The sequence below is a fragment of the Zeus faber genome, assembly GCF_960531495.2.
Source record: "Zeus faber genome assembly, chromosome: 13".
NCBI lineage: Eukaryota > Metazoa > Chordata > Actinopteri > Zeiformes > Zeidae > Zeus > Zeus faber.
In genome coordinates, this window is record NC_137198.1 from 15,196,777 (window position 1) to 15,205,822 (window position 9,046).

Below are 9,046 nucleotides of genomic sequence, written 5' to 3' on the forward strand. Positions count from 1 at the left end.
GTTAGCTTTTTTTTAAATGATCATCTCCTCTCCTTATATATTATCTCCCCCGGCCGCCGTGTCCAGCCACATTGAGCGCCGCGGAGGAATTGTTGAGTGCAGACAGTCTGCCGTTCGCCACGAAAGAAACTTTGCCACCGTAGGCTCTCATTATTTGGGTTGAACGCGCAGAGCGAGCGAACGCCCTTCGATTGGAACTGATAATAAAGTCCAGTTTTGTTGGGATCTTCAAAACTCGTTTGTGACGGAACCTTATCTCAGGGCAGCTTCTTATAATAAGCTAATATAATATTCATAGGTGTGTTTTAAATAGTGTATAATCCCATGAAAATAAGAATCGTTGTGTTGGCGTTACCTTAGAATGGGCCGTTTTTGTTTTTTTTAATCGACATGGGGAGCGGGTACGCTTCAGGTAGGCCGCCATGTTGGGCCGCCATGTTTCTACAGTAGCCCAGAACGGACAAACCAAACACCGGCTCTCGAGAGGGGCTTTTGCGTTTTTCGCCAGTTTTGCCGGCCACTGTCTCTTCCACGGAGGCCGCCATGTTGCACCGCCACGGGGAGGGGTGTTCAGTCGGTTGGGAGCTGCAGCCTCACCGCTAGATGCCACTACATTCTACACACTGCACCTTTAAAATACATGTACGTTAACCCGAGTACGACAGTCAACACCAGAGCATAAAGGTAGAGATTCATAGAAGAACAGCAAAGCAAAAGATTGAAGTCGTGGATGAAGATTTCAGCAGCAGATGCTTAAAAATAAAATCCCCTGTCGTAATTATCATTTTCCTAATGTTGACTCAGAAGTTGCGCTCGACAAACCTCGCCGTGATCCAGCTTAGTGTCAAAGTGATTTTATGTCATAACAGGGTTTGATTTGATGCGGTACGAAAAGATCCAAATGACTGTAAAGGGAATTTGGGCTCTGGTTCTTGGAAGGATTCGGACGTATCCACCGCTTAACTTTCCCTCCCGGCGGCTTGATTCAGAAAAGCACCGCAGAGCCCCTTTAAAAACACTTTCCTTGAATTCAATCAGCCAGCGACTGTAATCAAACAATGCGTCTGCTGGGGTTAGTGTTGTCTGGAGACCGAGCGAACTTCCTGTTCACGAAAAAAAAAAAAAAAGCGAAGGCGCAGACGGATGGGGGTTGGGGGAGGGTTTTCTGGTATAAACAGTCCCCGCTCTCTTTTCCACATAACAATGAGAGCTGCCACCTATAAGTCACAGGGGTCACATGATACTCCTTAGCGCTGGATCCCACAGTAGACTCATGAGGTGCCCTGTTGACTTCTTCACACCACGGAGGAAGCTCTGAGGAAGCATTCATTCACGTGACCACGTCTTCCATCCGACAAAGCCCCGACAGGTGAGCAGCAACGGCCGCAGCTGGACAATGGCTTTATTCTCCTATGACTACAGCCCTTCATGACTGTTTACTACCCCAAAACCACGGGCCAATTTAGCTGTCAACAAGAGCAAAATAGCAAAAAAAAGCATCTCCTACCCCCAGAGCTCTGCACCTGGTGAGCCATGGCAGTGCACCTGGTGAGGAACTCCGTTATGGATGGATGGTCCCAAACAGGCAGATGGATATCGAAATAATATGTAGAAATATATGATTCCTGGCCCTGCGTATGTGTATGTGTTCATACATAGGTGTGTGTGTGTGTGTGTGTGTGTGTGTGTGTGTGTGTGTGTGTGTGTGTGTGTGTGTGTGTGTGTGTGTGTGTGTGTATGTGCGTGCTACGGAGGGCATTCCGCTTATATGTTTACATAAGTTTCCATGACAACTGGATTTCTCTGCAGCATTCAAATTTTGGCAGGGAATATTTTGGAAAATTCCATCAACCTCCCACAAAGTCATAGAGCGCCCATCGGGATCGACACGGTCGTTTGGATGTAGTCCACGTGTACGTGGCTCAGAAATTGTGCGATGAGTAGCGCGGCGAAATTTGGCTATACTAACAATAATAACATGTGCAATCACAGCGAATGGGTGACGCTGCCCGCACTCCTACATTTAGATAATAGCGGCGTCAGATAGCGGAAATTCATTTTAGGGGAGGATATTATTTATACCTTAGTATAGATGTTATATGTTTATGCTCCCCCCTTTGTCACCCACCAACATCAGATCAAACAAAGAGCCCAGGTGCTGCAGAAACCGTCTATGGTATGCCCACTTCAGCATGAATATCATCTGCTGTGGAATTTCAGCGGGGAACCTCGGAGACCCTGTGTCCGAATCGGAGCTCAGACCTCCTCTTCAAAAGAAATGCACAACAGCAAAGCCAAGCAAGCCCTGCGACAAGCTCTGCCCGCCACAACAACAGCAGTCTGGGAGCCTATATTTAACGGTGGTGGGAACTGTGGGACCAGCTACAGGAACACTTTCAATGCACAGAGAAGGTCAACTGGGACTTCCTCCACAGTCTCACATCCCCGCTACCCTTTCCCCCGACGGCGAACTAAAGAGTGACAATTGTTTAGCGGGACAATGGGTAATTTCCAAAGAATCAAAGCCATAACTTTTCAAGTGTTTGATTTCCACCGGAGAAATCGCAATGTGGGGATTGTCCCGGGATTGCAATTATTGTTACTCCACTTTGGGCCACTCTTCATCCAGTATTCATGTCCAAAATGAAGGAGATCATTGTGCACTTGTCAATGATTCAACACTAGGTCTATATACTGTAAGTAGATCAATATAATTCTTTTAATAAAAATGTCTAAATGGATATATGGGCTATTTCACTGTTAGCATTTTGGTTAAGGGTATTTTATGAAATGTAGAACATGAAAAGTAAAGCCATTTTCAAATTACATTCAAGTGCCAATCTATCGGATTGTCTGTGTTGGGTGGAGTACAGCACCAGTCCAAGGTACAAGTACAACCAGGTTTTCCCAAATCTTCAATCTACAGTTTGTTTTTTATCTCACCCATGGCCACTTGAGGTGGTGGGGATATTTATGCATCCAAGGGTGCTGTTCTTTTTTGTGAATGTCCTTCCATATCAACAGTTTACTGACCACAACCAGCTACGCTGGTTCATCGCATTCACCCTGGCTGCCTTTCACTTTGTGCCCAATGTTTGCAATCTTGCTGGGAAAGGGACCCCACCACCAACCATGTAAAAGCAGCATATGGAGAAACACATGCAGAAAGCAAATACATTGGTTTGCTCTTTCTCATAAAGTGCCAGTCAAATAAAGTATCAAAAATGGGATTTTTAAAACAAAATAATCTTTACTTTTTTTTTTTTTTTTTTTTTTTAACTCAGTTTGTACTTTGAAGTAACCAACTGAATACATGTCATCCACAAACCTTCAAAGAAAACGGATCTGCCTGAGCCAGGGCTTGCTTCTTCAGTTCTGCAGCTCTCCCCTGACATCGCAAGCAGAGTCTTCCCTCCTTCTGGTCCCTTCCCTCGGACTCGGACACCGGTACAGAGCCCGCACCCTCGGGTGCGGGACGGCTGCTGCACCGCGCGTCCTCCGCAGGGTGAAGCCGTTTGCTGGGACTTAGATCCATGGTCTCCACGGCGGGACATCCCTCCGCCTTAAAACACAAGAATAAAAGAAAGATTAGTATTGGAATGTATGTTGTTGTTGTTTTGGGGTTTTTGGTTTTTTTTAGTGGGTGCAGTTGCTAGGCTGCAGTTTCTTCCCGGAGCCTTGTCAACTCCTGGGAAACGCGCGCACAGAATTTTTGCGCACAAGACGCACAGAAAAACGCGCACCTGACGCACGCGAAAGTCGGTTCACCGGGCGCGACATTGAGCGCAAACTGATCACTTTCCTGTTCGCACTGGGCACTCACAGTCAGCCTCCTCGTGTCAGTGTCCTTTCCATCGTGAGTTGAACTGCCCCAAACTGAGTTCATTCTCTGGTCCGGGAGGAGAACCTCTCCTCAAACTGCCGCCAAATTGACTTTTCCTGCTGGAAACTGCAACGCGGAGCCACGGGCTGAGTCTGAGCAGATCATGGTGTTTCTATCCCAGGCTGGAAAAGTTGGCGGTCACATCAGTTTGTGCTTGGTTGGTAAAAGGACCCGGAGAAGTCCCATCGTGATTTTTAGGAGCCGGTGTGAGGAAGGTGCGTGGGAGAACCCTGGGGGTGGGGGGGGGGGGCGGGCGGTGATGGTGTGAGATGGGAGGAGGAAGTTTCCAGTGAAGGATGGAGTTTGGTCTTTGGATCAACTTAAAAAAAAAAAAAAAACCTTCACTTTGGAACACCTATGTGTTTCAGGCTTTCTCAACTTCAGATTTACGCCTTGATTTTTCAATTATAAGTTCAGAAAGGCAAAAAAATAAAGATGCAATGAAATAATAATAATAATAATAATAATAATAATAATAATAATAATAATAATAATAATAATAATAATAATAATAATGATAATAATACAACTGTGTTACAAATTTAAACTTTTTTTTTTTTTTTAATTGATCCCATTCAACTTAACCCATTGAGTTTTTACAGACCAGTGAAGACCATAACCAAATGGATTCGGTTAATCAGTGGATACTTAAAACACATCAATAACCTTAGGCTGCCCCAACCAAATGGTTATGATAAGGAAGAACAAAAGATCATTTTAACCTGTTTATTCGATTTTGACCATTGTTTCTCTCTCCCGTGCAGGACGTGATTGCTCATTCGCTCATGTTAAATCAGTGGTTCTCAACATAGGGTCGGGGGACCCACCCGGGGGCCTTTGAGGCGGTTCCAGGGGGGTCTCCACCAAAATGATTAATACTAACACTTTACCACCATAATAGAATGTACAATCATTTGGCATGTTTTGATCATTTTCAGTTGTCTCTCCTTAACTATAGTAGATGGCTACAGAAGCATGGACTAAATCATATATGACAAGGAAATTTTTCACACATTGGGCTCCCAGAGACTACACCTTATCAACTGGGGTGTGGCCTAATGCGTATCAAATTGAGGGTCCTTGCTATGAAAAGGGTTGAGAGTCACTGGTTTAGATTATAAATCAACTGTTGCCATTTCTACTGTACACGCAAGTGCATTTTGTGTTCCGGTTCTTGTTACTCTGGCGCCATCAAGTGGTCAATGTGAATATCACAGGGTTTTTTTTTTTTGTTTTAATGGAGGGAAGGGGAAGAAGGTTAAATATTTATTTGGTAAACTTTAAATATTTAATGTGGGTGACGTGAGGGACCGGTGGCCACGTTTTACTCCCCAGATATCTGAAATGCTTTCTTTCCAGCCACACATGACCCACTTACCCTTTTGTCTCCAGCATGGACTCGATTTACTGGTATAGTGAATTATATCCAATCTGGCGGGGTGAGCGCATGAAAAGCAGGTCAGGGCCAGGGCGAATTCCTTAAATTGCCGATAAAGGTAAATTATGATTATGATTACGAATTCCCGCCATTAAATATTTTAATACTAAGCTCGTGCGCTTCCACTTGTCTCAAGCATATTATATTGTATTACGATTAAATAGGATTAAGATTGTACATGTATTTTTGACTAAACTTTATGAAACTTTGGAAGATTTCCTTTCATCGGAAGATTTGGAAGGTTTTCTTTCAGTCATTTATAGCATATGGCTGAAGCTGCATGGGTGAAGCTGAATGCATGAAGCTGCATGGGTGAAGCTGCATGGGTGAAGCTGCATATGGATGAAGCTGCATAGGGGTGAAGCTGCATATGGATGAAGCTGCATATGGGTGAAACTGTATATGGATGAAGCAGCATATGGATGAAGCTGAATGGGTGAAGCTGCACGGGTGAAGCTGCACGGGTGAAGCTGCATATGGATGAAGCCGCATAGGTGAAGCTGCATGGGTGAAGCTGAATGCATGAAGCTGCATGGGTGAAGCTGCATGGGTGAAGCTGCATATGGATGAAGCTGCATAGGGGTGAAGCTGCATATGGATGAAGCTGCATATGGGTGAAACTGTATATGGATGAAGCAGCATATGGATGAAGCTGAATGGGTGAAGCTGCACGGGTGAAGCTGCACGGGTGAAGCTGCATATGGATGAAGCCGCATAGGTGAAGCTGCATGGGTGAAGCTGCATTTGTATGAAGCTGCATGGAGGAAGCTGCCTGAGTGAAGCTGCATATGGGTGAAACTGGATATGGATGAAGCTGCATGGGTGAAGCTGCATGGGTGAAGCTGCATATGGGTGAAGCTGCAGTGCGCTGTTCCAGGTCCTGAATAAGACTCGCATTTCATCATCTTAAGTCCTCCTCGTTTGTTTTGTATATTATACAGATTGTATATTTCATTTCAAACTCTTACCTTCGCCTTTTTCCTCAGCAAGTGGCTCGTAAATCCAAATATGATGTCGGAGTCCACGAAGAACGTCCCCAAGTCGATGACACCGGGGTTGGGCTTCCCAGCTCCAGGGGACTCCGACGAGTTTGGAAAAGCCATGTAGTGTGCGTGTGTATTATATACGCAGGCGGGCAAACACTCCACGCCTCGGGGTCTTATTTGATCTCTACAGCCATGTCACAGCGTCCGATTTTCTTCAGATCTCCAACCAAAACAACTGAAAGGCAACCCGGACATGGAGCTCACCGGTCAGTGCGCAACACGCTCAGTGCGTGCGTAAAAATGATCTCTCCAGTTCCCGGTACTCCAAAGGGACAATACACCCAGACAAGCCATTTGGAAAGAGAAGAAGAAGAAGAAGGTCCAGAGCCATTATGGCTGCGTTTAACCGGTCCGGGAAGTGGGCATCATACTTGGACCCGCTGCATTCAACGCGAGCTGGAGGACCCCGCCACGCGTGTGAGGACACCGTGGCTCTCTGTGCTCTCCAGCCTCCCTCATCCAGCTCTGCGCCTCGCTCTGCCCTGCGTGTCCATCAATGATCTGCTGCATTCGCATCCCATTTGCTGGTGCCCCCCCGCCCCCACCCCCACCAAACCCCCACCCCCCCCACCAAACCACCATCACCATAATCCCCCCTCCCCACACCGCAGCGCGCCACCCTCCACCCTCCTCATCCCTCTTTCGCCCGCTCTCCAGAGACGCGCACTGTCACTCTATAGACGTGTACGCTCTGGGGGAAAACCGGTCTGAACCTTTCATCTTGGTATTATAGATGCTCTTATGGAGGAAAACTCATTCAAAAATAAAAGTAAAATGATCCTCGTTTAAAAAAAAAAAATAACCCCAAAAAGTTAATTTGACCAAAGTCAAAATATCCTGGTTCCTCCAGCTTTCCTTCACTGGAAGTATAGATTACTCTATGAATTATTAGGGCAATGGCCAATTGATGGCAGCAGGCATGTTTAAAATATGTTTATTGAGCATGAACAATTTTCTTTGATCTTCCTATTTTTATACATCTATTGCAATATTTCTATCGATCTATACGTGTCGAAATATTAATTAGGCACTTGTGCCGAGAATTAGGTGTGCGGTGGCCTGTGTAGCCCGAGAGGCGCAGAGTTTTGCCAAAGGTCAAAGTTTTCCGTCAGAAATTGAGCAGAGGCGACGCGACAGCTGAGTGCCGTAATAAATGTGAATAAGTCATGCGCGCAATGTCCTGCAAATCCCTTGGAACACCAGTTCTCCTCCTGTGCTGCTGTGCGTGCGTGCGTATGTGCGTGTGACCAGGTCACGCCCTGAACCAGAAGAGGGTCGGGGGGTGGGGGGGGGGGGGGGGGGGGGGGGGGTCGCCCTCGGGCTGCTGACGTCACCCCTCAGTACAGGTGACGTCACTCCCAGGAACCGGTCCCGCGGGACCGCGCGCTCCATCTGCCGCCCCCCCCCCCCACCCCCCGTGCCCCTCGTGCCCGCGCAGAGGGGGGTCGCGCCGCTCTGGGCGCGCGATTAATTCAATATTGTGTCCATAAGCTGCAAATATTGATGGTGTTGGTGCAACGCGCACTGCTGCGATCAAAGGCAGGCGAAAGCGGTTGGGACGGAGAGAATAATCCGTGCATCACATGAATAATGCAGCCAACAAAGCAACATGTTCTGTATAATCACAGCCCCAAAATCACTTTATTCATTTGGAATTAAAAGAGGCAAACAAATAAATAAATAAAAAATAAAAATTAAATAAAAGTGATAATGAATGAGATCACAACCATCACATCAATTGCCACGATCTGTGAATTGAATCGACATTCACGTCCATAAAATATTAATAGTCATACAGCCCCGTCTTTACAATTGCAACTCACATTGTCTGGAACGAGACACAAGGGGGCAGAGTGAGAGAGCGAGAGAGAGAGAGAGAGAAAGACAGACGGACGGACGGGCAGACAGAGAGAGGGGGGGGGGAGAGAGCGGGAGAGAGAGGGAGAGCAAGAGACAGAGAGCGAGCCAGGAAGAGACAGAGGGAGTGAAAGAGAGCGAGAGGGGAAGAGAGAGAGAGAGAGAGAGAGAGAGAGAGGTGAGGGAGAGAGGGAGAGAAAGAGATAGACAGACAGAGAGAGATGGGGAGAGAGAGGGATGGGGAGAGGGAGAGGGAGAGAGAGAGAGACAGGGAGAGAGAGGGAGGGGGAGAGAGAGAGAGAGAGAGAGAGACAGAAAGAGAGAGAGACAGAAAGAGAGAGAGAGAGAGAGATTGAGAGCAAGCGAGGAAGAGAGAGAGAGAGAGACAGAGAGAGAGGGAGAGACAGACTGACTGAGAGAGAGAGAGAGAGAGAGGGAGACAGAGCGGGAGTAATAGAGAGGGAGAGAGATCAGGAGAGACAGAAACAGAGGGGGAGAGAGAGAGAGAGAGAGAGAGAGAGAGGGGAGGGGGGAGGGGGTGTGTGAATTCAAAATCAAAACAAAATGATGAAATTGACAGAAAAGGACGTCATCCAGGTTGTGTTGCTGGATCGGGGGCGGTCGCCTCGACAGCGTTTCCCTCTGAACGCCACGGGCGAGCCAGCCGCCGCCTGCTCCTCCAAACCCTTTCCACCCTCCGCCTTTCCCCTAATCCCAACGGCGGTGCGCGTCGCATTTGTCCGAGTGGTCAAGTGGTCCTAAACATTTCACAATTTTGGGAATGAACTGTTGAACTGTTAAGAACCACTTAATCAAAAAGAC

At 47.0% G+C, this 9,046-nt stretch overlaps 1 protein-coding gene across 1 annotated transcript in view; it reads right to left on the minus strand.

Moving 5' to 3' along the window:
- LOC307238862 (kinesin-like protein KIF26A) overlaps positions 1-3,904 on the minus strand; it is a gene marked incomplete at its 3' end in the record, with an annotated part of 45,754 nt that extends 41,850 nt beyond the window's left edge. Inside the window, exons 1-2 of the mRNA XM_080012015.1 lie at positions 3,824-3,904; positions 3,329-3,562 (exon numbers count right to left, since the gene is read on the minus strand). Coding sequence (XP_079868141.1) covers positions 3,329-3,562; positions 3,824-3,886 — 297 coding nt within the window. The 5' untranslated portion in view covers positions 3,887-3,904. The remainder of the gene's footprint in view (positions 1-3,328; positions 3,563-3,823) is intronic.
- Between the last annotated feature and the right edge of the window lie 5,142 nt (positions 3,905-9,046).